The sequence below is a fragment of the Hyla sarda genome, chromosome 10 (genome assembly GCF_029499605.1).
Source record: "Hyla sarda isolate aHylSar1 chromosome 10, aHylSar1.hap1, whole genome shotgun sequence".
NCBI lineage: Eukaryota > Metazoa > Chordata > Amphibia > Anura > Hylidae > Hyla > Hyla sarda.
The window spans coordinates 100,731,661-100,759,269 of record NC_079198.1 but is presented as its reverse complement, the minus strand read 5'-3'; the positions used below and the strand labels follow the sequence as shown (position 1 = coordinate 100,759,269).

The 27,609-nt window shown below is 41.6% G+C and overlaps 1 protein-coding gene and 1 non-coding gene across 4 annotated transcripts in view; both read right to left on the bottom strand.

Moving 5' to 3' along the window:
* Nucleotides 1-2,104: 2,104 nt before the first annotated feature.
* MORN1 (MORN repeat containing 1) overlaps nucleotides 2,105-27,609 on the bottom strand; it is a 443,783-nt gene continuing 418,278 nt past the window's right edge. For all 3 annotated transcript variants that reach the window (XM_056543353.1, XM_056543352.1, XM_056543354.1), the window contains 2 exons: nucleotides 21,610-21,686; nucleotides 2,105-2,331 (listed from right to left, as the gene is read on the bottom strand). In XM_056543353.1, coding sequence (XP_056399328.1) covers nucleotides 2,177-2,331; nucleotides 21,610-21,686 — 232 coding nt within the window. In that variant the 3' untranslated portion in view covers nucleotides 2,105-2,176. The remainder of the gene's footprint in view (nucleotides 2,332-21,609; nucleotides 21,687-27,609) is intronic.
* Nucleotides 5,000-5,185, bottom strand: LOC130294790 (U2 spliceosomal RNA). The gene has a single exon (XR_008848629.1). It is a non-coding gene; the product is annotated as a U2 spliceosomal RNA (small nuclear RNA).

Here is a 27,609-nt window from a genome sequence, read left to right as displayed (position 1 = left end):
GTCCTCCATATCATACTTACATTTTTTATATAAGTCGTAACAAAGTTGTTGTAAGCGCTAAAAGTCATTGTGTGGTTGGAAGTAACGTACAGTGTGTGTGGAGAAATGACACCGGACAAAACAGATTATATATAGTATTTTCACGTCCTGTGACTCATTTTCCTAGGTGAACACTAATTGTGTCTCACCCATTCTGTACCTATTCCTGTCACTGGCAGCTGCCAGCCAGTAAGGCTCATGACGCCACTAATCTGAAAAAGGACAGCAACAACTGGTGGACACTTGTCACAGGCTACCATGAGAAGTAAACCCTAATGCATTCCCAGGAACAAAATAAGCTATGAAAAGCTCCATGTAAAGGTCATACCAGGTCAGAATCAGCTGGAGCTTTTTTTCTGCAAGTAGCTTTGCACCATTGAAAAACTTAGTTAAATAGTAAACCCTATAATATCCTGGACCCAGTAGTAACCAGCGTTAAACAATACAAACGATTAAAAAAAACTAGTGAAGAATTCTTTGTATAATATAGCATTGTTATGTAGGTGTTAAAAAGAGAGATAACATCAGGATGCAAATCCAGAGCTCAGGTATATATAGTTTTTTTTTTATTGCACTGAATTTCAGTCAGCACCTTAAGGGTATGGGTAGACGGCCATTCTGACCAATATTTGCACCATGCTCATCAATCGCAAAAAATGGGGCATGGCCTTTTTGCGTATTTTGCACAATATTTTAAAGCTTTATTTGTCACTTTTTGGCACATAGGTGTCGCACTTTATTCCACAGTACAAGTGGTGTAGATAGTGCCAAATTACAGGAAGAGGACCCGTGGCATGTCCAATTTTTAATTTATATTTTTTGGGGAAGGTGCATACATTAAAATAACCTCTCCTTGTACATGTTTTATTTAACAAAATAATTAATAAGCTTAAAATTGAAAAAAAAAAAAAAAAGCATGGCCGTGAATCCACAGGGGACAGCATATGGGTTTCCTCCTAGTATCTCCCAGCCCTCTGGCAGGGGGCACATGGTAGGTGTTCACACTGGTGTGGTGCTTAACATCGGCCATTCTTGCTGTGGTGCATTGACTGTGAAGTGGGGTGGTCCAGAGCTGGTGCTTGGTTGGGCAGAAGTTGGGCTGTCTGGCCACTGGGTCGTACCCCCTGTGGGCTTGGTGTCACCGCGGTGGTGGTTGTCACCCAGCGTTAGTTTAGGAACTCACTTTTATCAGGTGAGCTTGACATGATGAGTGATTGCACATTTTGATCAAAAGATACACTAACAACCTGTTAGTTTTTGAAATTCCGCCGAAAAGCAAATAGATCATAGTACATGTAATCCTACTGCAAAGCTTCCCCTGTCCCCTGCTAATCTCTGTATTGTGCCTCCAGTGATAACAAGTGAAACCATGTCACCACTGCAGGGGTCACGCGTCGACATGAGACATGTTTACTGGAGGCCAAATATACAGAGACCCGAGGAGGTCATAAGATCACCAGTAAAATATATTACCTGCTGACCAATCAAGAGAATGGCAGTGTCCAAGTGTCCTGTGAATGATTAAATCATAGATATTGAATAGTGGCGTACGACCATCGTAAATAGGAAAGAAGGAACGCTCGAGGTTTAACCTGAGCTGAGTGATCAAGAGTAAAACCTGAAACAACAGAAGAATTTGTGATGTCCATATGGCATTTTGGGACAGAGGGGATTTGGATCGATACTCCCCTCATGGTTGTAAGTAATTCCCGAGAAGCTTTTTGGATTTATCAGTGTATCACCTATAAATGTGGTGCTGGCCCGCTTTATTTTTTTTCTATATATATATATATATCTGTATCCTGGAGACTCAAGGCTGATTGAAGATCCAGGTGGATGGTAGCAGTCAGCTATGTTTTGAGAGAAGCCTCTAAAGGTTATTTAAGCATTACCACTCGCTAATTGTAGGTAAAGTGCTCTTGTTTGTTTGGGGTTTTATATTTGTTTTTTCGCTTTGTCACCTGTCACCTCCTGTACTGCTCCTGTGATTTTTCTGCATATTACTTTTTTGCTTCCCAGCTACAACATTTAAAATAGAATGAAATATACAAAAACAAAAAATAGTGAAATGTTGTATTTAATCCTAGATAGTAAACAAATGTATAAAAGAATAAAAACATGTGAAAAATAATGTTACTTAGTTCGCAGTGGGAGCGTGCAGCATTGCAGATTTCCGATCAATTTTTCCTTTTGACTTTTCAGGAACAATTCTTACGAGTTTAAAAGCAGTTGGTAGAGCGTGACCCAGGAATGGTGGACTGGTAATGTCTTCAACCATCACTACGTACTCTCCTAGAAGTAAATGACAAACAGGTTGAGTAGGCTTACCTTTAAACAGGATACAACCTACACCAAATAAAGGACTAGAACACTATGGATGCTGAAACCACATGCAATCACAAATTGGCAAGACACCACATAAATATTAAAGGGGTACTTACGGTAGGTGGAAAACTTTTTTTTTTTAAATCAACTGGTGCCAGAAAGTTAAACAGATTTGTAAATTACTTCTATTAAAAAATCTTAATCCTTCCAGTACTTATTATCTGCTGAATACTACAGAGGAAATTATTTTCTTTTTGGAACACAGTGCTCCCTGCTGACATCTCTGTCCATTTTAGGAACTGTCCAGAGCAGCATATGTTTGCTATGGGGATTTTCTCCTACGCTGGACAGTTCTTAAAATGGACAGAGATGTCAGCAGAGAGCACTTTGCTTATGATTCAGCAGAGAGCTCTGTGTTTCAAAAACAAAAGAATTTCCTCTGTAGTATTCAGTAGCTAATAAGTACTGGAAGGATTAAGATTTTAACAAATCTGTTTAATTTCTGGCACCAGTTGATTTAAAAAAAAAAATGTTTTACACCGGAGTACTCCTTTAAACCTCCAAAAAACTTGCCCAACTATAAATTAGAAAATTACACAAAATGTAATGTCAATCAAAATAATATACTTTATTGGAAATACACATATACACAGATATGTAATGTGCAAGTTGGTGTGAAAACTTGGAAGTGTCCTATTATTTTCAAATGGTGCCATGACGGGATTATTTGAACCCCCCCACCCCCTCTTATTTATTTTTATATTTTTGCACTTCATGAATTGATGTCTTTTATATATTTATTATTCACAATGTATTTTTTTTTATAGTGTATATAAATTCATTTATTTATCACTATGTAAAAAATATAAATTATTATATATCTTAGGTATACGTCATCTAGGTATACGACAACACAGGTGTAGATAAGATCACGGAAGATATCATTGACAAACTCTTGAAAAACGGCTGGAGCATTGCAGAGACCAAAAGGCATTATGAGATACTCAAAATGTCCGTCACGAGTATTGAAGGCTTTTTTTCATTCATCTCCCTTGCGGATCCGAATGAGGTTATACACGTAAGTGGCAGGCGGCACCTAGGTCACTACCCTTGGCACGACTCGACCACACAGGCGGCTGAGGAGATTCGAGGCACAGGTGGGATAAGGATACTCGTGGTCAGGAAAGCAGAAGGTCAGGGCTGGCGGCACAGTAGCGTAGTCAGGAACGTAGCAAGTGGTCAGTAGGCAGGTGGCAAAGAAGCAAGGTCAGGTCACAGAGCAAAGGGTATGATACACGGCAAGGCAACACTCAGGAGCACTTTCTCTCAGGCACTAGGGCAAAAAAAATCAGGCAGGGAAGTGTGGGAGGTGGAGGAATTTATCAATGAGCTACAGGTGTTACTTCACTAATGGGCGCACTGGCCCTTTAAATCTTAAAGCTCCAGCGCATGCGCGCCCTAGGGGACAGGGACACGCACGCCGGAACAGAGAGGCAGAGGTAGGGGCAGGAGAAGCACCAGATGAGTGACGGACTGGGATTCGCATGCAGGCGCATCCCGCTATGCGAATCCTAGCCCCGCCAGCAGCAGCAGGTAACGGGACCATGCGCTCACGGCGAGAGTGTGCGAATGGAGCGCATAACGTAACATTTGTGCAAACTGTAGTTGATCCTGGTGGGACTATACATCAGGTATCAGCTGTATGGCACAAGTCACTTTATAGTTTATGGTTTATAATTTATTTATGATATAATATTCATTTGTATATATATATGGATATGGCACTGGGCACTATATTTATTCTTATAGTTTATTATAAATTCAGCTGGTGTGCAGTATACACACATATGGTTTATATTTAGTTTCCATCTTTGGTGTCATTTAGGATGTTCCCCCATCCATTGATTTTAACTTGTCCATTGTGTATATGTTTTTAAATAGGGAGGGTGGGATATATCAATATTGTTATTTATCATGTATTTCCAAGAAACTATATTATTTTGATCGACATGAAATTTTGTGTAATTTTCTAATTTATAGTTGGGCAAGTTTTATAGGTTTAAAAATTACATTTTCACAGGCTTTGGGTCTATTCACATGTCCGCTTGCAGAATTCCGCCTCAAATGAAAGCCCATAGACTTCTTTGGGATTCCGCACTTCCATTCACACTTCTGAATACCTCCAAGGTATCTGCCCGCAGAGCTGTTATCAGTTGGTATCCTGCCAATGCAGGAGTACCAGTTGTTTTTGCAGGGAGGTGTGGAACCTGATGGCCACACACACCTCCCCTAGACTGCTAGGAGGGACACCCAGAAGGGCTACCACATCCTAACAATCCTGTGGACAAACAACACGCAAAAAGTGACACAGTGACAAAAATAAATAAATAAGTAAATGTGTGCAGATATACTGCCCGGACATCCGGCCGGATCTATAAAAAATTTCTCGGATCCTAGCCAGAAGGCTGGGAATCAAGAGGTGAGTGTCACAAGGATGAAGAGTTCATGGTGCCAGTGCTTCAACTCAGTGAGCCAGTATACCCAGTGAGTTTCGGCACCTCGGGTTCTCCACTCCCCGAGGCACTAAAGTACCTCGGCTTTAGAGCCTCCCAGCCTCATGGCAAGACCCGGAGGGAACAGGTCACATCGGGGCAGCCGTGAAGCTGATTCCTCAGAACCAGCCCCAGGATGCCCTGGTACACCTGTCCCCTCCATGCAGCACCCATCCCCACCAGTCCAACACCGGCGTATCTGGACTAGCAGGTAAAACTGAAAAGAACAGATACCACACTTGATCTTAGCCAAAAGGCCGAAAAGCAATATTTGTTTTAGCCAGTGGGGATTATGTAGCAGCACATGGCAGCCATATACAAGACCCTCCCTTTAAAGGGGTAATCCACTGCCCCTTGGAGTTGGCAGCAGGGATCGTGACATCACGGCCACACCCCTCGTGACATCACACCATGCACCCTCAAAGCAAGTCTCAATGCACGCCCCCTCCCCATAGACTTGCATTGATGGTCCGTGGTATGACATCATGAGGGGTGTGGCCGTGACATCACTACCGCCCACGTCCAGCATTCTAAACATACGCCAGCTGCTGCACAGAGATTGCGGGGGTCCCAGCTGCGGGACCCCACAATCTGACATCTTATCCACTATCCTTTGGATTGGGGATAAGATGTCTAGGGGCGGAGTACCCCTTTAATGGGCTGGTTATAGGGACAGTAAAAGGGGAAACTACCGCCTGGGCCTCCACATTTACATGATTATTATTTGGACACTGGATATGTCCATAACCTTCCTTATACCTTTTCCTGAAGTGAGCAGCAGACATTGGGTTCTGTCTTAGAAACCCATTAAAGCGTTATTGCAATCACACTTCAGTGGCAGGATATCTGTTTAAATCTACCGCAACATTTTAGCCCGAGACTTGCCCAAGACTGCAACGATCAGTATACAGATCTGCCTGAAGTCCCATAGACTTACATGGGACTTCAGGCAAGTCTGTATTTTAATAGCTGTAGTCTCAGAAGCTTATTTATCCCAATTAAAATTTCTAATTAGAATTCTCCCCGCGATGTAGAGCCACCTATCTTACATCTCGTAGCCGAACTATATCAACGCCGCCGTTTATTCATGTGAACTTTTTCCTTGTTCTCCATAGTAAATTTGAGCAGGCTCTCGCGTACAGTCTTTACAACGTACTCTGGGAAATGACAAGCATTCAGTCCTGTAGAAGCATTTTGGCATTCAACACACCATTCTTTTCATGTGGCAGATTTTATAAGCACAAAATTAGAATAAACAGCGAGGAAGGGGTGCGGTAGTTCCAAACTCTGTAATTGCCCCGCTCTACAAGAAGAATACGCAATGAGAAGACAGATGTCCCCGCTCTACAGGCACAATGCTAATCAAACACCTGTGATTAAGACGTATGAAGAAGCCTCTTTATTAATGCTAATCAGCAATAATCAGACTATATCAAGAGCGGAGCAAACAGGGTCCATTATTACCAGGAACAATCTCATGTGCACCCGAAATCTCTAGTGTTTATATTTTCCTTATTACCAAACAAAATGTTTTCAATTACCTAAATCAATTCACTCCGGCACAACGGCACCATCTTTCCAGTGCTTTATGCAAATGTGGATGTGTCTCCAAGGGAGGGGATTGCAGTTCACTACAGGAACTGGTGTTTATTTATAGTTTACATGCGTCTTTGCAAATAATTACGTGGGGCTGAAGCATTAGTGCTCTTAGAAGAAACGTGGTACATATATACGCAGACAGTGCCTGAAACGACATTAAAGGCTCAGTTGATGCATTACCATTAGGAGCCGACTTCCCTATAATTTATTATGGAGGTGATCTTTGGAGCAGTCCTTTTATACACAGTGATAATTTGCTGGGATAGGAACAGTTTTAGAGGAGAAATAATTCCATTGTTGCTAGTAAAACCTTGCTGTGCCTAATAATATAGTAAAAATGTAATGGTCTATCAGATTAGGGATTCTATAGACCCCTCTGGCCCATCAGTCAATCAACCTGATGAGCGTCAAAATGCTAACAGAATCTAAGGGTTTTCCCATCTGCAACATTTATGTCTATTAGGTACATCTTGCTAGCACCAGATTTGTTCCCCTTTGCCTTCGTTCTTTGTGCCATATTTTCTACAAGGTGCAGGAAACATTCCTCACCTATGTTGGTTTCTATGGACATGATGGCATCACACAGTTGCTGCAGATTTGTCGGCTGCACATCCCTGATGAGAATCTCCTCTCTACCACATCCCAAAGGTGATCTATTGGACTGAGATCTGGTGACAGTGGAGGCCATTCAATTTGTCTTGACCACATCTACATGCCTAAATGCATTGAATGGCTGCCATGCGATTGGCTACTTAGCTATTTTTGTTAACAAGCCGTTCAAAAAATAGTAACATAGTAACATAGTTCATAAGGTTGAAAAAAGACCAGAGTCCATCAAGTTCAACTTATAACCCTAATAAGTCCCTACTGAGTTGAGTTGATCCAGAGGAAGGCAAAAAACCCTCATACTAGAGGTAAACATTCCTTCCTGACTCCAATATGGCATCAGAATAAATACCTGGATCAACGTTCTGTCCCTATAAATCTAGAATCCATAACCAGCGATGTTATTATTCTCCAAAAATGCATCCAGACCCTTTTATATTCTTTTACAGAGTTCACCATGACCACCTCCTCCGGGAGAGAATTCCACAGTCTCACTGCTCTTACAGTAAAGAACCCCCGTCTGTGCTGGTGTAGAAGCCTTCTTTCCTCTAAACGTACAGGATGTCCCCTTGTAATAGATACAGTCCTGGGTATAGATAGATCATGGGAAAGATCTCTGTACTGTCCCCTGATATATCTATACATAGTTATTAGGTCTCCCCTAAGCCTTCTTTTTTCTAAACTAAATAACCCTAATTCTGATAATCTTTCTGGGTAATGTAGTCCTCCCATTCCCCGTATTACTCTGGTTGCCCGTCTTTGAACCCTCTCCAGCTCCACTATATCTTTCTTGTACACTGGTGCCCAGTACTGTACACAGTATTCTATGTGTGGTCTGACTGGTGATTTGTACAGCGGTAGAATTATTTCCTTGTCGTGGGCATCTATGCCCCTGTTGATGCACCCCAGGATTTTATTTGCCTTGGCATCAGCTGCCCGACACTGGTCAGTACAGCTAAATTTACTGTTAACTAAGACTCCTAATTCCTTTTCCACGTCAGTCGTCCCAAGTGTTCTCCCATTTAATACATAATCCCAGCCCAGATTTTTCCTCCCCGTGTGCATTACCTTACATTTATCAGTGTTGAACCACATTTGCCACTTCCCAGCCCAAACCTCCAACCTATCCAGATACATTTGTAACAGTGACCTGCCCTCTACAGTGTTTACCGCTTTACAGAGTTTAGTATCATCTGCAAAGATTGCTACTTTACTATTCAACCCCTCTACAAGGTCATTAAGGAATATATTAAATAGAACAGGACCCAAGACTGACCCCTGTGGTACCCCACTAGTAACAGTCACCCAATCAGAATAAGTACCATTAATAACCATCCTCTGTTTCCTATCACCCAGCCAGTTACTTACCCACTTACACACATTCTCCCCCAGCCCAATCCCCCTCATTTTATGCACCAACATTTTATGTGGAACCGTATCAAATGCTTTGGAAAAATCCAGATATATGACATCCAGCGATTCCCTCTGGTCCAGTCTGGAGCTCACCTCCTCATAAAAGCTGATCAGGTTAGTTTGACAGGACCGATCCCTCATAAATCCATGCTGATACGGAGTCATACATTAATTTTTATCAAGATATTCCAAAATAGCATCTCTTAGAAAAGCCTCAAACAATTTACATACAACCGAGGTTAAACTAACAGGTCTATAATTCCCGGGGTCACCTTTTGACCCCTTTTTAAATATTGGCACCACATTTGCCATGAGCCAGTCCTGGGGAACAGTCCCTGTCTCTATAGAGTCCCTTAATATTAAAAATAGGGGTCTGTCTATTACTTAATTCCTTTAGAACACGGGGGTGAATGCCCTCTGGACCTGGTGATTTGTCTGTTTTGATTTTTTTGTAGGCGGTACCGTACTTCTTCCTGGATTAGACAGGTGACCTGTACTGCAGAGTTTACCTTATCTCGCTGTATTTCCCCTGGCATTTCATTTTCCTCGGTGAATACAGTGGAGAAGAATTTGTTCAATATATTTGCTTTTTCCTGATCCCCGTAGTATTAATTTCTTCCTCATAATTTTTTAAAGGGCCTACACTTTCATTTTTAAACTTTTTGCTATTTATATAGCTAAAGAACATTTAGGGGTAAGTTTTACTCTCATTAGCAATGAGTCTTTCTGTCTCTATTTTTAAGGCTTTTATCAGTTTTTTACATATTTTCCTCTATAGCTTTTTAATGCTTCTTCACTGCCGTACTGTTTTAGTAGTTTAAATGCTTTATTTTTTGTCATTTATTGCCCCCTTAACATTTTTATTCATCCATATTGGTTTTCTTTAATTTCTGACCCTTTTATTCCCATAAGGTATATACATCTTACAGTGAGAATTTAAGATATTTTTAAAAGTGCGGCCTTCAGACTCGATTTCACATAAAGACAAACTCCTCCCCCTTTTCGTTTTTTCCGATCCTTCTTGAATAGACTATACCCCTGTATGTTGACCGCCCAGTCACAGCTATCGTCCAACCAAGTCTCTGTTATATCCTCTATGTCATAATCCTCCTCAGAAATTTTCAACTCCAGTTCGTCAGTTTTGTTGGACAGACTTCTGGCATTAGTCAACATGCAATTCAATGGTGTATATTTTTTTTTCCTATGATGCCTATCCCTATTAACTATTCTAACCCCACCCTCCGCTCCACCCCCAGGTAATATTAAGTCCCCCCCTCTACCTACACTATCTTCCCCCTCTATGTTGTAGGTTCCCTCCCCCCAGTCCCTAGTTTAAAGAGTACCTGTCATCAACAAAAACTTTTAATATGTTGTTCATAATCATTAATGAAGAGATATTGTAATATATCTTCATTAAAAAATATTTATACCAGTTTTTTCATTTTATACTTTTGGCCACTAGGGGTCTCTCTTCTATGCCTGGTCTGCAGGTAGCTTCCTATGCTTTTCATATTAAGTGTACAGCTTTTAGGACTAATGCTGAAAGGGTTCTGGTCCTTCCACCGGAAGTTCAGTGCTCTCAGCTCACAGGCTGGGAGCGAGTCCTGAGCTGAGAGTACTGAACTTCCGGTGGAAGGACCAGAACCCTTTCAGCATTAGTCCTAAAAGCTGTACACTTACTATGAAAAGCATAGGAAGCTATTTGCAGACCAGGCATAGAAGAGAGACCCCTAGTGGCCAAAAGTATAAAATGAAAAAACTGGTATAAATATGAATATTTTTTAATGAAGATATATTACAATATCTCTTCATTAATGATTATGAACAACATATTAAAAGTTTTTGTTGATGACAGGTACTCTTTAAACACTCCTCCACCCTTCTAGCCATCTTCTCCCCAAGCACAGCTGCACCCTCCCCATTGAGGTGCAGCTCGTCCCTACAGTAGAGCCGGTATCCGACAGCGAAGTCGGCCCAGTTCTCTATGAACCCAAACCCCTCCTTCCTACACCAGCTTCTGAGCCACTTGCTTATCTCCCTAATTTCCCGCTGCCTCTCTGGTGTGGCTCGTGGTACAGGTAATATTTCAGAAAATACTACCTTGGAGGTCCTTGCCTTTAGCTTGCGGCCTAAGTCCCTGAAATAATTTTTAACCCCTTAAGGACCGGGTGTTTTTCCGTTTTTGCATTTTCGTTTTTTGCTCCTTGCCTTTAAAAAATCATAACTCTTTCAATTTTGCACCTAAAAATCCATATTATTGCTTATTTTTTGCGCCACCAATTCTACTTTGTAATGACATCAGTCATTTTGCCCAAAAATCTACGGTGAAACGAAAAAAAAAATCATTGTGCGACAAAATTGAAAAAAAAAAACGCCGTTTTGTAACTTTTGGGGGTTTCCGTTTCTACGTAGTACATTTTTCGGTAAAAATGACACCTTATCTTTATTCTGTAGGTCCATATGATTAAAATGATACCCTACTTATATAGGTTTGATTTTGTCGTACTTCTGGAAAAAATCATAACTACATGCAGGAAAATTAATATGTTTAAAATGGTAATCTTCTGACCCCTATAACTTTTTTATTTTTCCGCGTATGGGGTGGTATGAGGGTTCATTTTTTTTGCGCCGTGATCTGAAGTTTTTAACAGTACCATTTTTGCATTGATAGGACTTCTTGATCGCTTTTTATTCATTTTTAAATGATATAAAAAGTGACCAAAAATTCACTATTTTGGACTTTGGAATTTTTTTGCGCGTACGCCATTGACCGAGCGGTTTGATTAATGATATATTTTTATAATTCGGACATTTCCGCACGCGGTGATACCATATATGTTTATTTTTATTTACACTGTGTTTTTTTTTTTTTTATGGGAAAAGGGGGGTGATTCAAACTTTTAATAGGGGAGGGGTTAAATGATCTTTATTCACTTTTTTTTCACTTTTTTTGCAGTGTTATAGCTCCCATAGGGACCTATAACACGGCACACACTGATCTTTCACATTGATCACTGGTTTCTCATAGGAAACCAGTGATCGATGATTCTGCCGCTTGACTGCTCATGCTTGGATCTCTATATAGCTTATATTCACGCTGGAAGTCATCTCAAAGGGTTACTTCCATCTTGAAATGTATGGCATATCCACAGGATATGCTCTAAAAGTCTAACAGATGCGAGACTCACCTATGAAACCTGCACCTATCCCAAGATAATCCACATATAATCTGCATATTGGGGGCTGTTCCCCTTGTTGCAAATTCCTCGGACACCACTCTTGATTAAACACCAACATTTCTCTTATATTTTGATACACATATATACTTAGGAGTCACATATTAAGGGGTTACTCCAGGGAACACAACTTATCGGCTATCCACATGACAGGTGATTACCATCTGATTAAGGGGGATCTGATGGCTGGGACCCCATGCGAACTTCTGCATGAGTTGACGGCTCACACCAATCGACTTACCATACTCCTGAGCACTCCAGCCCCCAACTTCGGAGATGGGCAGGAGTAAAATCAGCTCGCCATTTACCAGCTGAGATGGGGTGCTGTCTCAGCCAGTAATTGGTTGAGCGGGCCATCACTCCTGCTCATCTCCAAAGGAGGATGCCGGAGTCTCTCCGGGAGACTGGTGAGTAGCCAGGCCCCGGTAGAGAGAGGGTCCCAGCGATTGTATCCCATAGTTAGGGAAATAATTGTGTTCCCTGTAGTTTCCCCCTTATAGAGGCAACAGTATCTGTCTTATATCTCAATATTTCTCTATTGTTCCCAGGTCTTTCTTATCTACAGTATATGGTGTCAGTGGGGTGCAATGCAGGGCAGATGTAACCTTGGGGGCAGATGTTATTAACCCCTTCTTGTCGTGACGCCAGGGCGTTGTTTAGCCTTAACCATCCAAAGGTAATACCGCTGGTCCTGAGCTAGGCACGAGGCAATGAAGACACCGACACCAAGTTACGAACAACAGTAGCTTTCCTGAGGGTAGACAGGTGATACAATCTATGCAGTACAGCCAATATCCCAAGGAGGTGACCAGTGACACAGGGGGACCTCACAGGCTTGCTGGGACTTGCAGTATGTAGAGACACTTTAGTGCAGGCCACGGTGACTATATAGAAGTCTTGACTTGACTGACTTGACAATTGACATGAAGAGGACTTTGAGCTTACTTGAGCTGACTTGTGGCTGCAGACTTTAGGCTAGAGGCTGAGACACTCTGAGATGACTGAACTGGACCTCAGCAGGAATAGCAATGAGCTAAGGGAAATATTGTGCAAGGGGCTGTGCAAGGGCTGTGCAAGGAGCCCATAGGTCACTTGGGGGTACACCTGGTCACTAGGGCCTTCTGAGTAACAATCACATGGTAACAGCTATTAAAGAAATTTTTTTTTTTACATTTTATTATACAACCTATGTACATAGGGAATAACACATAAAGGGGGCCCTGGGGACAGGGAGAGACTCTGCCTGACAGGGCAGGAGAAGTACGGGAACACACCATCCTGTACTGGGCCACCACAAGTATCAATTCATCTATGTATCTATATGTCATATATTTCATATCTATCTATCCATCCCATAGCTATCTATCTATAAACCTAATTTTTTTCATTTTTTGTATTGTAGCAATATAGCATTTCATGATTTATCTGCATCTTTGTGCTAGCAGTGTGCTGCTGTATTCTCCTGTTTATGTATATTCAGCCTAGCAGCGTGCACCTGTATGCCAGGTCCATGCAGTAGTTTGGTATAAGTATGTGCTGGCCAACTTATCCTTGTTTGTGTGATACATATGGGGAAGTGGCTGCCTCCATGTTGGCTCCTGCACCCTACCCATCGTTATAAGGTGCTGGATGTTCCAGACCTTACAAGCCTGTTAACTGATTGCACAGAAGCACATTCACAGTGTAGGGTCCGTCCCAATGAGGTCACCTTATTGCGGTGGTATTGTCCAAACTATTTGGCCACCAAATGGTGAGCAAAGCACCTCCAATTTTTCATTTTTTGCATTGTAGCAATATAGCATTTCATGATTTATCTGCATCTTTGTGCTAGCAGTATGCTGCTGTATTCTCCTGTTTCTGTATATTCAGCCTAGCAGCGTGCACCTGTATGCCAGGTCCATGCAGTAGTTTGGTATCAGTATGTGCTGGCCAACTTATCCTTGCTTCTATCTATCTATTTATTTATCCAACTTGTATCGATCTCTTATTTATCTAAATAACTATAAAGCACCTATATGTCTCATAACTTTTCATAAGAGTCAAACCTCATATCTATATTTATATATGAATAGGGCTCTGTATGAGCTGAAATGTTGCACACATATTAATGACTAAAGTATCAGCTTTCCTTCACTGAAATAATATTGTGAATGCTGGGTTCTAATGTTTTCTATCTATCTATCTATCTATCTATCTATCTATTTATCTCATATCTATCTTTCTATTCATTAAACACATTACTCTCGCGTAATCTGTTCCACTATATTTCAGTATAAATCCCTCATTTATCACTTGTATAGACACTTTTGACATGGGATTTAATAGTAAGCGTCATTCAGTCCTGTGTTGGGGGAGGTGGGTAGACAATGCAGCCTGGCATCGGTTGCTGCCATTCAGTTGCATACCCCACTTAATATATACGCATCTCCTGGCAAAGAGTGGAATGTTTTCCCATAGAAGGAATCCTACAATAGTGGATTTGGAATAATCGAGCATTCTTCATGCACGGTTCCACGGTGGGCACCAGCAGGGATGACAACAATGGGCATCCCACGGCAGTAGTCCCCACCTCGCTGGTAGACATGGGGGAGAGGGAGTTCTAGATAGAAGGCTGTTTCTCATAGGGATTAGATTCACTTTATGGAAGACTTCACAACAATATAAGTCATCAATTTTTCTGTAAGACAGCCCACACTTGTGACTCCTCCATAACCGGAGTAACATGGCATTCTGATGTTAAGTGAACAAAAGGAACCTAAAGTTATGGAAAGGAGGTTAAGAAAAGAACAATTCCAAATTAAAGGTTGACAATAGATATGTAAATGAATGAAGTTGCTGTCAAAGTACTGTAACTAATTTAAGCTTGTCATACATTGGCACTGTATGAGAAAGATGCCGCTTCCCAATCCATCTCCTCTTATCTTATTGTTATATACCGCATTTGGTTGATATATATATGAAGGTTGGTTTTTAGGGTCCAAAAGCCATAGTAACAGAGAAACCGAAACATACAAGTCACTTAGGGGGAAATTTATCAAAAACTCTCCAGAAGAAAAGTTGCTGAGTTGCCCATAGCAACCAATCAGATGGCTTCTTTCATTTTTCAAAAAGGCCTATGGAAAATGAAAGAAGTGATCTGATTGGTTGCTATGGGCAACTCAGCAACAATTCCTCTGGACAGGTTTTGAAAAATCTCCCCCCTAAATTATCAAAATAAGGTTATTCTTTGTATCATGTGAAGTTCCAAAATTTCCCAAGATACGTTCTATATTAATTGTTCCCAGAATTCTTTTTGCAGGAAGTGAATGTCACTCGTCACTATTAGATTCAGGAGATTAAAAATCAGGGGCATGAGGCGTAGTAGTGCAGTTATTAAAACCGTGTACCCCTGTGTCCGTCACATGACCGGGATAGATCTCTATATCCCCTTGGAAGTAAACAGTGAAGGTTCTTATTCAATGACTGCAAGCAAAGATCTGTGAGAAACTGACGCAGAAAATATATACATAAAATTGTAGATAATAAATATGATTTATTTGTAACAGGAATACCCCAAAGAGCGTTTCCTTCTAAAATACTAAAAACTGAAGTTGTCTTATTATTTTATTCAGCAGCAACATTTTCTGCAGCACTCTATAAATCTGTGTTTCCCAACCAGTGTGCCTCCAGCTGTTGCAAAACTACAACTCCCAGCATGCTCGGACAGCCAAAGGCTACTATTTTGTTCAGCAGCAACATTTTCTGCAGCACTGTATAGAGCAGTGTTTCCAAACCAGTGTGCCTTCAGCTGTTGCAAAACTACAACTCCCAGCATGCCCGGACAGCCGTTGGCTGTCCGGGCATGCTGGAAGTTGTAGTTTTGCAACAGCTGGAGGCACACTGGTTGGGGAACACTGGTATGGAGATTGTCTTATTCACTGTTTCATAGTGATATGTGAAGCAGAGTAAGACAAATATCACCAATATAGATCATAAAACTCATGCAAAGGTAGTCACCTATCTTTACCAGACTCCTGAATGGCATATCTGCCAAATTAAGCAGTAAAAGGGGAGAAGGTCACGTATCAGGCATATGATGGCACATTCCCGCTCTTGGGAGTGTAACAAAGCCAGCAGTCATTGTACTACAAAAGCTAAAAAAAAATAAAAATAAAAAAAAAATAAAAAAAAGGAAAGAAAAGAAAAAAAGCTAATAACCCACAATATGTATTTTGATGATTATTATTGTTATGGAAAAATTTTTTTGTCATTGTTATTTATGCAATAGGCAATGTAGGGACAACAATGAAATAATATACTTGTATTATCAAATTCTTGCCTAAGGCTATGTTCACATGGCGGAATGTCCACCCGGAAAATATCCAGGCAGACATTATGCAGACAGCAGGCACCAGCAGACCATGCCGGCACTAGGACCGCTCGTAAATGCGCCACCTCGATGCATATCCGAGTGGATTCCACAGAAAGAAATGACATGACAGGCTGCAATCGGAATTTCTGCGGCAGTTTGTACCAGTGATAATTCTTTAGCAAACTTCCAGCTAATGAAAAGTCAGAGATGGTGCGGACTTCAGTATTCTGCATTCTGTCAATATAGGGAAATTTAAAGGGAATGTGTCATTAAAAATATACCTATTGTTGAAATCAAGTTTTTTTGTTTAACATTTTTTTTTCCAGGAATTTTTGCTGATGTTTTTTCTAATCTGTCATTTTACAATCTAAGTTTTAAAATAATCCTGAAATCCTGCAGTTTTCATTCTGACCACTAGGCCTTAGACTGAGCTGAGACTTCCTTTTTCAGCAGTGTTCTCCTTATCATAACAGGAAGGAGTACAGTAAAAAAGGAGGAAACAGCAGATAAGACAACGGATAATGTTCAAAGCTCAGTCTTCCCTTCCTTAAGGAATGAGCTCTAAGAAGGTCACAGAGCATATCCAGAAACCTTTCCTATTCTTGTCAATTGGACAGCTCCTATCTATTGCTGTCTATACCCATTGAGCTTGCTGGCTGTAAAGCATATCTCTGAAAGCTTAAGCTATATGGCAGCCCCCCCCCCCCATAATAATGTACAAAAAAATTATGTAAAAAACTTACAATCCAAAAATGTAAAACAGATTAAAGAAAATAAATATGTTCAGTATCTGCTTCTAATCAGTAAAATGAAAATAAGAGATCAAGGTCAAGGAGAGGCTGGGAGGGGAGAGTAAGCAAGAGGAGACCTGCCAGGCTGTGGCAGTAGGTCAGCTTGGCTCCACCTTCTTGACACTTGGATGAAAAATAAAGAGCCAATTTTATAAGTTTGTCAATCTTCATAAGCACCAAGAAAGGTACAGTTTACTTTTATACCCCAACAGCTATCCAACAGTATATAGAGCTCTAAGCAGCAAATCCAACTGATAGATTCACTATAAAGGGGTACCCCGCGATAGAAAAATGTATCCCCTATCCTGAGGATAGGGGATAAGTGTCAGATTGCGAGTGGTCTGACCCCTGGGACCCCTGTGATCTCCAGCCTAGTGCTCCGGCTTTGGTCCTGAATGAGCGGAGGCCAACACACCCCCTCCATCCATCTCTATTGGAGAGCTGGAGCACTGCACTCGAGAATCTCTGGGTCTCCCATGCTGAATGGAGGGGTGTGTTGGCCACAGCTTTGTGTAGTAAATGACACACTCCATTTAGGAGGAGATCTGGGGAGCCTTGCGGGAGGTTGTGGGGGGTATCCCAATGGTTAGACCTCGTGATCTGACACTTATTCCCTATCCTAATGATAGGGGACACATTTTTCTATCTCGGAGTACTCCTTTAGGTTATGCCACTATGCTGTATTCTCTAATAACAAAACAAAAAAATACTGACATTTGAAAGTAGCTTTGGATGTGACTAAAAATAAAAGAATTGTGTCTCTCAAAATCAATGCAAGAAAAGATAAGTGATTTGCATTGACAATCAATATTATTTCCAGTCTTTAAATAGCGTTCTCCATAACCGGAGTTTTTCTTTACAGGTATCTAGCAAACACGCTATACATTACTGGCAGCTATTTCTTTATGTAAACATGGAGACAGTTCTTTTAGTTACTAACAGGTGGAGAGAGGTACTCCCCCTTGAAGAGCCTTTAATGCTAGATAGTAAATGGACTGTCGGTGGTATGCACTGAAATGAGCATTAGATGTAGGGAGAGTCATGCCGCTGGTAACCTGGTAGCAATAAGTATATAGCTGCAGAACAAGAGATCTTTTGTTAAAAATTGGGTATAATATAGGGGCCAAATCCATCTCTTCAATGGAAAACATGTTTGTTTTTTTCTCTACGCATCTTATGCATTGATGGAGATCTACAATTTCCATATGCATCATGTCAAGTTTTCTGCAATGTATGTTCTTCATTTGGAGACGCGGCGGCTCGATCAGTGCATTCTTTATTCAACAATGCGGCCCCCACCTCAGTTCTGTAATATGAGTGTAAAGTAGTATAAAGGTTATTACATGTGACTGACTGTACAGCCCTGACTTGTCCTTGTTTATTCCTGTGTCCCATATCACCGGTAATAGGAAAAGAGCTGACAATCTACGTGACGGGGCTTGATTTTTTTAACAATCAATGGGAAATGCCGAACAATCTGACTTCTATTGTTCTGGAGCCGACAGCTGCAGGGATAGCAAACAATCCCATTTATTTTATCTGGGAAATGAACTATAGTTATACTACAGAACACATTCAGAGAGTGTAGGATGTATTTGTAGGGATGCACTAGAGTGTGGTTGGGGGAAATAAAAACTTTTTGGGTACAGCCCACTAAGATTAAAGAAAATATTTCCAATCTGAAAGAGGCTTAAAGGAGTACTCCGCTGTTCAGCGTTTGGAACAAACTATTCCGAATGCTGGAGTCGGCGCCGGGAGCTTGTGACATCATAGTCTTGCCCCCTCAAGATGTCACACCCCACCTCCTCAATGCAAGTCTATGGGAGGGGGCGTGACATCCGTCACGCCCCCTCCCATAGACTTACATTGAAGAGGTGGGGCGTGACATCATGAGGGGGCAAGACTATGATGTCACAAGCTCCCGGCTCCAGCATTCGGAATAGTTTGTTCCAAACGCTGAGCAGCGGAGTACTCCTTTAAAGGCATTGCGACATTAGCTAAGCCTCTTTCAGATCGAAAATAATTTCTTTAATCTTAGTGGGCTGTACCCAAAAAGTTTTAATTTCCCTCAACCACACTCTAGTGCATCCCACTCTAGTGCGTTCCAAACTCTAGTGCGTTCCAAACGCTGAGCAGCGGAGTACCCCTTTAAGGATCAATAGTGATTTATTTATTTTTTTAAAGCCTTTTGGCAGTCATATTTATACTAGTTGCTATGAATGTGCTATTTAAAAAATAAAATAAAAAAAACATAAAAAGAACATGGTTATTAGGCAATGTGTTTGTACCAATCAGATGAGAGTTAGACCGCAGCAATTTGGCCATGCAAATATCAAAAATTCCAATGGAAATAAAATGATTGCTATGAAGGGTATGCTTAGGAACTGGAAAGACATGTTTTGAGCTGGACTGGTACTATGTAGAAAGGCAGAATGGGGAAGCAGTCTGCTGGGGGTCAACCATTGGTTCTCCTTGTCTCTTGTAAAGAGGTTCTTCACAAATAGACTTTTATGGTATTCCTGCTAGTCTCCCATCAGGAAGTGGTAAAGCACACACGGTCATTCTCCACAAACCAAGAAAGTAGAAATGAGGTCTCGGCACTCACAAATCTCTTGCAAATTCTTAATGGTGTTTATTCACACATGCGGTAACATACAGAACGCGTTTTGGCCAAAAGCCGTTGTCAACCGTAACAGTTGACAACGGCTTTTGGCTGAAATGCGTTCTGTATGTTACCCTATGTATGAATAAACACTGATAAGAATTTGCAAGAGATTTGTGAGTGCCGAGACCTCATTTCTACTTTCTTGGATTTTCCTATTTGTCTGCGAGCACCACATCGATTCCATTCTCCACAAACCTGCCTTAAAGGGGTACTCCGCCCCTGGCATCTTATCCCGTATCCAAAGGATAGGGGATAAGATGTTAGATCGCCGCGGTCCCGCTGCTGGGGACCCCGGGGATCGCCGCTGCGGCACCCCGCCATCATTACTGCATAGAGTGAGTTCGCTCTGTGCGTAATGACGGGCGATACAGGGGCCGGAGCAGCGTGACTTCATGGCTCCGCCCCTCATGACATCACGGCCCGTCCCCTTAATGCAAGTCTATGGCAGGGGGCATGACGACCGCCACGCCCCCTCCCATAGACTTGTATTGACGGGGGTGGCCCGTGACGTCACGAGGGGCGGAGCCGTGACCTAACGATGCTCCAGCCCCTGTATTGCCCGTCATTACGTGCAGAGCGATCTCTGTAATGATAGCGGGTTCCGCAGCAGGACCCCGGCGATCTGACATCTTATCCCCTATCCTTTGGATAGGGGATAAGATGTCTAGGGGCGGAGTACCCCTTTAACAAGATCAGTACAGTATCTGCCCATGTAAGTTACTCCAAAGCATGCTGTTCATGGCTATTTTAGATATTTATAAAACTATCTTCATATTATTGTGGTTAGGTCCCTAAATGGGCACTGTCACTTTAAAAACATTTGACACGTTAGAGAGACATGTCAAAAGATTTGATAAGTTGGGATCTGAGTGTTCAGACTGTGACTGATAGCTAGAACTAGCTGGGAGAAGAGACCGCTAAGCGAGACAAACTTACAATGCAAGTCTACTGGATTATCTTGATCAGCTGCACTTTTCTCCCTTCTCGTTCTAACAATTGTTCAGGATCTAAACACTCAGACCTCGACCGATCAAAACTTTTGATATGTCTCTAGGACATATCAAAAATGTTTTTAAAGTGACAGGTATACTTCAAGACAATGAATACCTTTACACCACATTTTTTATTGTTCTAACATGAAAGTAAATTTGCAACAGTTTCTAATGAAAAAAACTAACAGAACATCCTACTGTCTATATCCCTATGCAGAACTATGTATTTCCATGGTAGCCACTGACTAACTCTGTATAATCTAATACTTTTTCCCTTCTCTTCCCACTGTATCCTAGTACACATTCAGAAAGGTTACTAAGAAGAAAGTATGGCAGGATCTGACTACAGAGGTGTGTTTGTTGTCTGTTACCGTGGAGACAGTTTAAGCCAAAATCAAGGGAAAATGCAGATTGATACAATTTTCTAAACTTAGACAGCCCCTTTTACTTTCAGCACTATGAGGCCATCTTCAGATGGCGGAATATCTATCCGGAATTCTGCCGAAAAATTCCACCGGAAATTCTGCTGAAACTTACCGCGCATTTACTTCATTGGGCTTCCGCTATCCCATTCAAGAGCAGTCTTCAATTTTGCAGAATTCCACAGCAGATTCCCATTAAAGTCAATGGGGTTTAAAAATTTAGCAACATTTTGTTTTAAAGGGGTTGTGCGCTGCCCTGCCTTTCGGAGCTCCGCACACAGCGTCCGGAAGTTCATTACTCTGAACGCTGTGTGCGGGCTTCCGTGTTCGCGGCCGCCGGGCGGGACGTCACGCCCGGCCCCCTTGTGACGTCACGCCCGCCCCCTCTACCAAAGTCTATGGGAAGGGGGCGTGACATCACGAGGGGGCCGGGCGTGACGTCCCGCCCGGCGGCCGCGAACACGGAAGCCCGCACACAGCGTTCAGAGTAATGAACTTCCGGACGCTGCGTGCGGAGCTCCGAAAGGCAGGGCAGCGCACAACCTCTTTAAGAACACAGCATTCTGCTGAAATTCCGTCATCTGAACTTGACCTAATACTTCCATGAATAATAAATACCTGTTCTGGCAATGTTACTGTTGTCCACCATCAGGTTTTCCCGCTTACCCTTACGTTCTTTATTCTGGATATCAGATCTGGAATAGAATTACAGATAATGAGTTACCTACAAGTAGTCATTTAATTTAATAATCTATATATATATTATTTTTTATAATTTTTTTTTATTTAAATAAACATATTTTTTCCCCAAAAAAATAATATTTCCATTAAGTATTATATGCCTAGGTTAATAATAATAATTAACCCTTCGTCATTAGTTATTGGAGGACACTAAATGTCAATCAAGGGAGAGAAAAATCAACATGAATGACTGCGTAGATCTAATTATAGACAATGCTTTGACAGTAATTAACTTCTATTTCCCTTGTGTATGTCTTAGCATACCAAACTAAATCAGCGGCGACCTTGCAGAGCCCCGGGCAAGCGCGCTTCTTCTTTACAGTAACATAGTGCACTAATCCCATCTCAAGGCTGGAAACTCAAGTCTCCTTTCCCTGCAGACCTTTAGGCATTGTACCCAAAGGAAAAAAAACATTAATAATAACCTCAAACTGAACCTATAATTGAGTATTAGGGAACTTAATGAATAGTAATTCCATTATTTATTTTTATTATTGGATGTTCTCACTTTACAAGCCACCATGTAAGGGTATGCTCACACGGCAGAATTTCTGCAATTCTGCAGAAATTCTGTGTCCGCATTCATCTTGCAGAATTCCGCTTTTTTTTTTTCCTGCAGAATCCGTGCAGAATTTTCTGTAGAGTTTCCTTCAGAATTCTGCAGGATTATTCAGTATACTTACAAAGGAGGGCACATAATGTGACTAACATGCCAATTTTGCGCCAATTTTGCACAAATACCTCCCACGCGAATTTTGCACTTTCCGCTGAAATTCAAGCCCCCCTGACCTTTATTCGATTCTTCTGCGGAATTCCACAAAATTATAACACAAGACTTAAAGGAATACTCTGTTGGAAAACTATTTTTTTTTAAATCAACTGGTGCCAGAAAGTTGAACAGATTTGTAAATTACTATTACAAAAATCTTAATCCTTCCAGTACTTATTAGCTGCTGAATACTACAGACGAAATTATTTTCTTTTTGGAACCCAGAGCTCTCTGCTGATATTACAAGCACAGTGCTCTCTGCTGACATATCTGTCCACTTTAGGTACTGTCCAGAGCAGCATATGTTTGCTATGAGGATTTGCTCCTACTCTGGACAGTTCTTAAAATGGACAGAGATGTCAGCAGAGAGCACTTTGGGGAGGTGAGTAGAGAACAAGAGAGGGGGTTCTGGATGATGACAGGGGGGTATGAGGGGGATCTGGATAATGATATGGGGGGCAAGGGGGATCTATATGATGGGGGGATGAGGGGGGTCTGGATGATGACAGGAGGGATGAGGGGGGGGTGGGTCTGGATGATGACAGTGGGAGTCGGGATAATGATAGAGGAGGGCGGGATGATGACCGGGGGGGGGGGGGGATGATGTCGGGGGGGGGGGGGGTGATGTATTTCCCACCATAGGCTTATACTCGAGTCAATAGGTTTTCCTGGGTTTTTGGGGTGAAATTAGAGGCCTCGGCTTATATTCGGAACAGCTAATACTCGAGTATATATGGTAATTTACAAATCTGTTCAACTTTCTGACACCAGTTGATTTAAAAAAAAATAAAAAAGTTTTCCACCGAAGTACCCCTTTAAGTTTTTTGCAGAATGCAGAATTTTTACAGCGGAAATTTGGCCGTGGAAATTCTACTGTGTGAATGGGCAATTCATTTCTGCAAAATTTACTACAGAATTTTTGTGCGGAACTCCAGATGGAATTTCTGCCGTGTGAACATAGTCTAAATCTGTCAGCAGAATGGACCTTCTAAAGCAGTGTTTTCCAAACAGCATCTCTCCAGCTGTTGCAAAACTACAACTTCCAGCATGCCCGGAAAAGTTGTAGTCTTGCAACAGCTTGAGACACACTGTTTGGGAAAAACTGTTCAAAAGGTCACATCATGTTTGGCCATTAACAGATTTTTTTTTTTCTTGTAAGAAGTTTAAAGGGAATGCATTAGAAAATAACCTATTGTTTAAATCAGGTGTTAATGTTAGCTGTATTTTTGTAAGAATTTTTAGTGATATTTTATTTATTTATTTATTTATTTTACTATCTATATTTTATAATAATCCTTAAATCTTGCAGTGTCCAATCTGACCACTAGGTCTAAAACTAAGCAAACACTTTCTGTTCTGTACATTTCCCAGTACAGTGGTCCCTCAAGTTACAATATTAATTGTTTTCAGGATGACCATTGTATGTTGAAACCATTGTATGTTGAGACCATAACTCTATGGAAATCTGGTAATTGGTTCTGAAGCCCCAAAATGTCATCCGAACAAAAGGAAAAAGTGAGGATTAAAGAAAAATAAGTAGATAACTAATAGAGATAAAGCAAACCCTTATATAAAAAAGTAAGAAAGATCTGCTGGAAGCTGTAATCACTGTCTATGTCAGTGTCTCCCAACCAGGGTGCCTCCAGCTATTGCAAAACTACAACTCCCAGCATGCACGGACCGCCGTTGGCTGTCCGGGCATGCTGGGAGTTGTAGTTTTGCAACAGCTGGAGACACCCTGGTTGGGAAACAATGGTTTATGCAGAGGACAGGAGCTTCTTCAGGGTCATATACAGTACACACAGTGTCCCAAATGGAGCCACCCTTACATGGTGTACAAAAGGAGCAGCTAACCCTGGTACAGGTAAGGAGTAGTACAGAACTTGTAGTTCCTCCCTGTACTGTAGGGAGGCGCTACCAGACAGCCAGTCAGTGCATGCACTTCAGTAATACAGGTGATTTACCAGTAAAATGCCCATTCTGATTGGTCAGTTCCTCCAGTTGTAACAGGTATCACAGATCTGGACTGTCTGTAGTATTGTATGTTGAGTCTGGTTTCAAGTTACAATGGTCCAGAAAAGACCATTGTATGTTGAAACTATTGTATATTGAGGCCATTGTAAGTTGAGGGATCACTGTAATTCCTTTCTTCTAAACGAATGTCAGGTGCAGCAGGGAGAGCTGGTGAACCCCACGATCAGCCATATTATCCCCTATCCTAGGGGATAAGATGTCTAGGGGTGGAGTACCCCTTTAAGGCCATGTTACCACAGCAAAATTTCAGACGGACATCTAGCAAAGAGCAGGCACCAGAATGTTCTTAAATGTGCTATCTCCTCGACATCAATGCATTTACAAGCGGATTATTCTGCAGAAAGAACTGAGATGTTAATTTTATCTGCGGAGGCCAGAATCGGAATTTCCACAGGAGATGTTTCTGCTATTAAATTCCATTGTGTGCATGGGGCAGCAGAATCCCATTGAAAACAATGCAATGGCTGATTTTTTTAGCTGGATTCTGATCGGAAATTCTGAGAGCAAAAAAAAAGATTTTTTAATATTGCATATATTTTCTATATGCCCAGCGCATACATCAGGAAATCACTGTAATTACAACTAAATTCTCCGTTTTACAAGACCTCAATTGCCCCCAAAAGGAAATTGTCTATGTTTATGGTAATAGTGAAGAGTGTAATTATAGCAATCACCAAAGAACAATTATAAAGCATATCTGATCATCTTCTGACGGATTGAAGTCTGTCTCAATTGTCACTACAGATTTCAGCATGAACACAGTACATTACCATTGATATCACCAAATGATCATGTACATCAAGGGGTAACTTTAAATCCTGCTCTTTTTCAATAGGAGTTAGAGTTAAATGGAAAATGTCAGAAATGACCTATTGTTTAAATGTTTAAAAAAAGAAAAGATTAGTGATGTTTTTTTCTGTTCTTACAGTTTTTACTCTAACCAAAGCCTAAGAATAGACTGACACTTGTTCTGTAGAGATCACTTCTCAGCAGACATGGCATCATCATCACAATATCATCAGGATTACAATAAAAGGTGACACCGGTATAAACTATCCCTACATTTTTTTTTATATAAATGAAAAAAATCTATATACAGTACCTTTATTCACAAAACATAGGTAAAGGTGGATGAGAGTTCATTGGGGTGATCATCATTACAGGTGTGTGGGGCTTAAAGGGGGTACTCCGCCCCTAGATATCTTATCCCCTACACAAAGGATAGGGGATAAGATGTCTGATCGCGGGACCCCTACGATCTCGGCTGCGGCACCCCAGACATCCGGTGCACACAGCGAACTTCTCTCAGTGCTGGATAATTGGTGATGCGGGGCGGAGGCACATGACCTCACGGTCACGCCCCATCAATGCAAGTCTATGGGAGGAGGCGTGGCCGTGATGTCACGAACTTCCGGTGCGGCATCCGACCCTCTAAACAAATGTCGGGTGCAGCAGGGAGATCGCGGGGGTCCCCAGCGGCGGGAGCCCCGCAATCAGACATCTTATGTCCCCTCCTTTGGAGTACCCCTTTAAGAGGCCATTAGAACTCCTCTGGGCATTCTGGGAAGAGGGAATCTGCAAAGCAACTCACTCACACCCCCTTTCACATAGTTTTCCCTAAACATCAGCTTTTTCACTCTGACTACAGAGTTTAAGAAGTTGATTGGGCTTTATTGCCAGGAGATCTCACCAGAAGGAAAGGGGACCCATTTGTAGACAGAACTTTTTTAGGGTTAGTCAGTACAGAGCAGGGTGTTCTGGCTTGGTTGGAGATAGACCTGTCGACTAGGTAAAGAGGGGATAACCATTAATGGTGTGTGAAGCTTCAACGGCCATCAGTTTCTAAAACTCTGTAGCTGAAGTAAAAAGCTGATGATTAGGGAAATCTACTTGAAAAGGTGGCGTGATTGAGCTGCTACATATTTTCTCTTCACAAAACATCAAACATATAACATCATCATGTAACATAATAGAAAAGTCACCAGCACACATTGTGGAAACTATACATGGGGTATGGTCAATAAACACTGGTCTCAAAAGTAATCAGATAAGGTGCATAAGAGGTAACCCGGAACAAACAAATGGGCGCAGGAAAAAACAAAATGCCATTTTTAAGGTCAGACCCATTTATACCTACCCTACGTATGTTTCACTGTAGGGTGCATTGTGAGGGGGCAGGGACCAGCCTTGAGACCTGCTCCAAACAATAGATATTCCCCTCCAATCGACTTATTGCAGGAGATAGACCCCATTATGAGTCTCCTGCAATCAGCTGTGTACTAGTCCTGGGTATATCTAACAATTTTAGTGGTTCTCAGATCTGAGACCCTGACTGATCTAGTACACTTGACAAAGGGGCTCCTGTGCCCAAAAGTGCGTAGTGTTTGCTTCTACAATAAAAGATTGTTGTGACATTATATGACTGGTGGATTGCTCTGTATAGGAGGTTTTTCTTCTCTCTACTGAACAACATGTCAAAAGTTTTTTTAAGCAACAGGAACGCATAAAGGCCAGTTTCACACAATCATAATGCAACCACAAGTCCCTAAGATACTCTCAGTTCAGGTTATTAAATCCATAGTCAGGCAGGAACTTGCAACTGAGTTTGTATGAGGGTATGGTGACATATTTGTGCACATACATTCCACTGCAGCAGAGTCCTATTGATTTCAATACGATTCTGCTGCATTGTTTACATGGTGAAACATTTTCTGCAGAAATCCCGATTCCATCGTCTGCAAAAAGATTCAATATGTATATTATTTTCGCTAATTTTACGAATGATCCTAGTGCCTGCTAGATTATCCAAATGTGAAGAATGTTCGCACGTGTTTTCCGTGCAGACATTTCGCACATTTTTACCACGTGTGAACATGGCCTTATCCAAAGGATAGGGTGTCTGATAGCGGGGGAGCCCCCACGATCTCAGGCCTGGTACCCCTCAGGCCAGTTTCAGGGGGCCATGGTTGTGACATCACTCCTCCATTCATGTCTATGGGATGGGGCGGGACGGCTGTGGTCGAACTACATAAATGTTCAGAATGCCAGGGTGCTGGGCCGGAGATCGCGGGGGT